We start from the raw sequence: 6,483 nt of genomic DNA on the forward strand, positions 1-6,483 counted from the left end.
ATCCAGTGTCAGTCTGTCATTAATAACATGCAAGAATGACAGGTTAACATATGGTATATAACTTGTCTAATTCCTTGCTCTCTCTCTCTCTCTCTCTCTCTCTCTCTTTGTGGACGTGTGAATATGACTCTACTTGTGTTATTCCCCTTGCTTTACTCTCTCTCTGTCCTCACTATACCATATAACCAAATGTCCAGCTTCGCCTCTCCACCCCCATCTTCAGCGAAAGTGTGCACACTTCAAAACAGCTTTCAGCCAGGCTTTGTGGCCAAGGGTGACTATATTATTGGGGGGATCTTCCCCCTTCACTATAACCAGGAGATGCCAGACATCAACTTCACCTACAGACCACCGCCAGTGATGTGCAATGGGTGAGTTTGACAGATGTGGAAATCATAGTGTGAGTATTTAACTGTGTGATTTTGTGCATCAAACATGTTTTTTTTCATTGAATGGATTGCACAGCATATATTTGTATTTAGTATTCTGTGATAATCTAGCATAACATGTAAGAAAACATTCATGTAAACAGTGTTGGCTTGAACTGAATTGCAATTTGAGTATGGGTTAGAGATTTAGGTTAGAAAAAAAAAAAGGTTCCAGAGAGAGACAAAAGTCATAGTAATTAATTATTTTATGGGTGGCTAATTCCATAATCATTTCCAAATACTTCCCAAGAAGTTTCCTAGAAAGAAGTATATAACTTGGTGTGTACATTTGGAAGATGGCAAGATAGATGCAAAGATGCAATTTAGATTAACTTCAAGTTAGCATCATCATTTTATCTTTTCTACACACTTGATGTGTTCAATGTGTGTGTGGCGTGTGCATCTGTGTCTGCTGGGCTACAGCTTTGATCCCAGGGCCTTCCGCTGGGCTCAGACTATGAGGCTGGCAGTGGAGGAGATAAACCAGAGTGCCGAGCTATTGCCCAATTATACTCTTGGGTACAAAATCTTTGATTCATGTGCATATCCACTGACCGGCCAGAGGGCTGCTCTGTCTGTGTTGAACGGGCTGAGTGAGGATAACTCTCCCATGTGCAGCGGCGCCTCTCCGCTCCTCGCTGTGATTGGGGAATCTGGTTCTGCTCAATCTATCGTGGTGTCAAGAATCCTGCAGCCATTCAGAATCCCCATGGTAAAGATTACTCTTTTGTAATCCCAAAACAATTTAAGTATTTATACCCTATATTATGTTTTACTATACTCTTTATTTGTCCTTCTTTATACAGGTCAGCTACTTTTCTTCGTGTGCATGTCTCACTGACAGAAGAAACTATCCCACCTTCTTCAGAGTAATCCCTAATGATGACTATCAGGTAAAAGCTTGGCCTCAGATTAAAAAGCGGTTCATAATCTTTCAGTGTAAAAAGACCTTGTCATGCATTTATGTCTTGTCTGGCTCAACAAGAGCAAATCATTTTTAAACATATAATATTAAAATGATGTCAGTTAACTCCTTTTTCTAAATGGCTATGTACCAAATGTCTCTATTCTGTTGAACCCAGGTGAAAGCCATTGCTCAGCTGCTGGTACGCTTCAACTTGACTTGGGTGGGGCTGGTGCGAGGGGACCATGAATATGGGCGCTTCGCTGTGCAAGGTTTACTTAGAGAATTACAGGGTACCGAAGTGTGTGTAGCGTACCAAGAAATGATCCCTCTGCTCTACAATCGCCAGAGGGCTCTGGAGATCATGCAGGTAAATGCAAAGTTTAATATCATTAGAGATGTTTAATCAAATCCAGGTGCTGATTCTACACCAGTGCCAGTCTGTATATGGGGAATTTATTTGTTATATTGTCATAAGAAGTAGAAAATCCTGGTGACATGTGTTGCAGTTTATATGTTGCTTTCAGCCCCTTTTTACCAGTATCCTAAGGTTGGATACTTGGAGTGGAGGGGATGAGGGGATTGGTATTCACTGCTGTTTGTCAAAGTGTCTTTTTTTATATTACCTCTAGATGTCAACATATTTGGAAATGTTCGAATTATATATATAATGACTTTAAAAAACAAAAGCAATTATTTCAGATAGTGTACGAGTCCTGCTCAATGTCCATTAGTTTTAACATGTTTTCTTTTTGCCTTCTCTCTTCCTTGTGAAACTCTTTCATTCTTCATCATCTGCCTCACTGTAAAGGTGATGCGTAGCTCTTCGGCAAAAGTGGTGGTGGTATTTTCAGCTGAGGGGGAGATGACACCTTTCTTGAGGGACTATATGACACAGAACATCACTGGAATCCAGTGGGTGGCTAGTGAGGCCTGGGTCACAGCATCCGTCTTTACAGGGAGCGAGTATTACCCATACCTAGGGGGCACTATTGGGTTTGGCATCAGAAAAGGTCATATCTCCAGTCTCAGTGACTACCTGCAGACAGTCAACCCTCAGAGGTATTCCAATAATATTCTGGTTAAGGAGCTGTGGGAGGCTCTGTATGGTTGTGATTCTTCTCTGTCGCCTGTCTCCCAGTTGCCTCCCTGCTCAGGAGAGGAGTCCCTGTTAGAGCAGCATTCAGCCTACATGAATACATCCAGCCCTAGAGTGGCTTATAATGTCTATAAGGCTGTATATGCAATTGCTCATTCCCTGCACAACCTTCTTCTCTGTCAACCGGGCAGTGGCCCTTTCCAAAACAACTCATGTGCTCAAAGCAAAAACATACACCCGTGGCAGGTATATTTAAATGTTATTACTTTTATTGCACTGTAAGTCTTATTTAAAGATTTATTTTTGTATTTTGTATGATCTATTGGTTTTAAAGCTCCAGCACTACCTCCAGGAAGTAGCATTTAACATTGCCGGGGAGGAGGTGAACTTTGACCTGAAGGGCGACTCCATACCCTATTATGATATCCTCAACTGGCAGAGAGGCACAGGCGGGAGCATTGAATTTGTCAACGTGGGGTTGTTTGATGGAACCAAGCCTGCCGGAAAGGAGCTGGTGATCCAGGAGGACAAGATGATGTGGGCAGGGCATCAGAGTGAGGCAAGCTGCTCACACTGTGTTTTTACCTTCATCAGATGCCAACTGTTGAAGTTCTGTAGGTTAAGGTGGAGGTAAGTCAGGAGGGCAGGACGAGATGGATCAGATGTTTCTTTGCATTCATACAGTAAAAAGTACAGACTAAATAGAGATAAAACATTAGTAATGTTGATTGCATGAAAAGGAAACATTCCTAACACAAACAAAGGCACAAAGGCTATTTGTATTATTATTATTATTATTATTATTATTATTATTATTATTATTATTATTATTATTATTATTATTATTATTATTATTATTATACTAAATTAAATCCTGAAACTGAAGAATGTTGGCTTTTTTTTACCACAGGTAAATATTCTGCAGCAAGTCAATTGTTTCCACTTTATGATGTTAAATGTATTTTATATAGATACCATAGAGCTATTGTTAAAGTGAATGAAGCTACATATTCTTAAATAGCTGATGGACAATAACCCTGTCACCAGTGTGCAAATTACAGCTATAAGCCTCTCCACTGTTTTCCTCCCGTTTATAAAATGCCCATCACAATTTCCAAGAGTCTAAATGACATATACAAATTACTTATGTCCAACCAACAATACAGAATGCAATGCAATTCCATTTACAGTGATATTCAACAGAGAAAAGCAGCATATCCTCACATTTAAAAAGCGAGAATCATCATAGATTGATGTTTCTTTTGTTTAATAAATGGAGGACTCAATTATCAGAATAGTCTTTTTTTTCAGAAAATGGCCTCAAGGAATTGACTAAGAATTTCGACACCCTCCTCTCACACTGCAGACCTGAAAACCAATATTTGTTTTCTATAGGTGCCGGTGTCTGTATGCAGTAACAGCTGTCTTCCAGGGTCCCGGAAAGCTGTCCGTCGTGGGGAGCCTGTCTGCTGCTTTGATTGTGTACCATGTGATAGTGGCAAAATTAGCAATCAGACAAGTGAGCTTAAAACCAAGCAATATAAATAACAATTCAAATTGTATATATTCTATTACCATCAGGTAATATTTGAACATTGAATACTTGAGCTACTCTTCTTTTTCCCCCCTTTAGATTCAATAGAGTGCACCTTTTGTCCTGAGGACTTCTGGTCAAACAATGACAGAACTGCCTGCATCCCCAAGAAGGTGGAGTTCCTAACCTATGATTCCTTGGGTATAGCCCTGACAGTGATCTCTGTGGTGGGTGCCTGCCTTACTATAGCTGTCTTTGTAGTCTTTTTCCACTATATAAACACAGCCATCGTCCGTGTGAATAACTCTGAACTCAGCTTCTTCATCCTGTTTGCTCTGACTCTGTGTTTTCTGTGTTCCCTGGTGTTCATTGGAGAGCCAACATATTGGTCCTGCATGCTGCGCCACACTGCCTTTAGCATCACATTTTCATTTTGCATCTCCTGCATACTGGGGAAGACCCTGGTGGTGTTGGCTGCTTTCACTGCCACCAGGCCAGGGAACAACATCATGAAGTGGCTGGGGCCCAAGCAGCAGAGGGCCATTATTTTCAGTTGCACTCTAATTCAGGTGGTTATCTGTGCAACCTGGCTCATTGATGCTCCCCCTTTTCCATCCCGAAATACACATTATGAAATTTCAAAGATCATACTGGAGTGCAGCGTCGGTTCCAGCCTCGCATTCTGGTGTGTTCTGGGATATATTGGTCTACAGGCCTGCCTGTGCTTTGTACTGGCCTTTCTGGCCCGTAAGTTGCCGGGCAACTTTAACGAGGCCAAGGTCATAACTTTTAGCATGTTGATCTTCTGTGCTGTGTGGCTAGCATTCATTCCTGCTTATATCAGCTCTCCTGGAAATTATGCAGATGCAGTGGAGTCATTTGCCATTCTGGCTTCCAGCTTTGGCTTGTTGTTCTGCCTGTTTGCTCCAAAGTGTTACATTATTTTACTGAAGCCAGAGAAGAATACAAAACAGCACCTAATGGGAAAATAAAAGTAGCATCACTTAATGTAACCTAGAGATTTCTATTCAATGTTCAGAATCATGAAAGAAATTAGAATTTAATTCACATTTGTATTGACTGGATAGTTGTATGTAACAATGCAAATATAGTACAAGGAAATACATATATATATATATATATATATATATATATATAACTGGAAGGAATATATTACTTTCATGTATAATTTGAATAAATAAAGATATTTATTGGTGATTGTTCTTTGGAGTTTGTTGGGAAAATATTTTCTGCTGATCTGTTACACCTGTGAGTTTAGTTTTGGATTAATCCAAGGTCAATGGGTTTAAAATTGTACAAACTAGAAAAGAATCATTAGTTTTCATTAATTGTTTGTAGAGAAACAGATTTCTATAAATAAATAAACAAGGCTTTTAGAACACAATATGGGGATGAAATGCACATGGAGGGAGGAGCATGGAGCATGGCACAGGTTGCAAGTATCAGGGCAATGACCAGAAAAAAGGTGTACAATTGTGCACAAGATGACCATGACCATTAACCTCTTACCATTCGGCTGAATTTACCCAAAAATACCTGAAAACGACAAACACTCTTATTGTTCAGAATCACTCCAAGTGCTTCTGGCACTGAGTAATAGTGGTCTGAATATACTGAATTTGAAGAAAATATACTCCGCCTGAATTTTTCTGTTGAAAAAGATGCCTGAAGATAACTATAGCTGGTAGGTATGAGCTGGAAAACATAATAGGAACATAGCATCAAGTATTACCAAGTTCAGGTTCAAATTTCAGAATAAAACCACAAAAACAAAACATATTAGACAGGTTTTTCTAAGAGTAACACCAGGCGTTTCCAAGCTGAGCAATTTGGAGATATTATAATATTTATTGATCAAATATTATTTGTATTACTCATAAATAACTATTATATACCCATATTCCCTGTCAGTAGTAATGACACAGAATAAGTGAAGTATAAACACATTTTTTGTATTCTTTTTGTGCTTTTTTTGTATTTCTTTCTGAACTTGAAAAGAATATATGCAATAAAAAATAATAATAATAAATTGTAAAAATTTGAAGCATTGAAGCAGCATATTGCCTTGTTCAGAATTGCATTGACTACACAATACGCCATTTATCTGGAGACTCGGTTGCTATTGGCTCGGTCTGTAAACAAAAGAAGACTTCCTTATCAAGTTGACACTCATTGGCTATTGAAGGCAGTAGAGATTGCATGGAAGCTCCTATTGGCTCAAATGAGGTGTCAATCGAAAGCTTAGAGTCTGGTCTCCATTTTGGAAACATGGTATCGGAGCTGCATGCAGGAGAAATACCATGTTACCATGTTTACTGATTACAACTATTAGGTGAGTTGGCTCAAAGTTATGATTTAGGTTTTGAGTTTGCTTGCTAGTTTGAGGAGATGATTGTACCTGCTGTTGTAATTCTGATCTCCAAACCTAATGCTCCTTAATTACGTATTAAATAAACAGCCTAAGGGCACAGCTGGGATCAAATGCAGTGGGTCAATT

The 6,483-nt window shown here is 39.3% G+C and overlaps 1 protein-coding gene across 1 annotated transcript; it reads left to right on the forward strand.

Annotated features, from left to right (window-relative positions):
* The first annotated feature begins 261 nt into the window (after positions 1-261).
* On the forward strand, positions 262-4,957 carry LOC115017979 (extracellular calcium-sensing receptor-like). Its single transcript, XM_029446753.1, has 9 exons — positions 262-371; positions 852-1,140; positions 1,235-1,321; positions 1,511-1,702; positions 2,144-2,413; positions 2,474-2,677; positions 2,766-2,972; positions 3,827-3,950; positions 4,065-4,957. The coding sequence occupies exons 1-9, from the start codon at positions 322-324 to the stop codon at positions 4,955-4,957; spliced, it is 2,316 nt and encodes a 771-aa protein (XP_029302613.1). The 5' UTR covers positions 262-321.
* The last annotated feature ends 1,526 nt before the right edge of the window (positions 4,958-6,483 follow it).

This window comes from Cottoperca gobio, chromosome 13 (assembly GCF_900634415.1).
Source record: "Cottoperca gobio chromosome 13, fCotGob3.1, whole genome shotgun sequence".
NCBI classification, from domain to species: domain Eukaryota; kingdom Metazoa; phylum Chordata; class Actinopteri; order Perciformes; family Bovichtidae; genus Cottoperca; species Cottoperca gobio.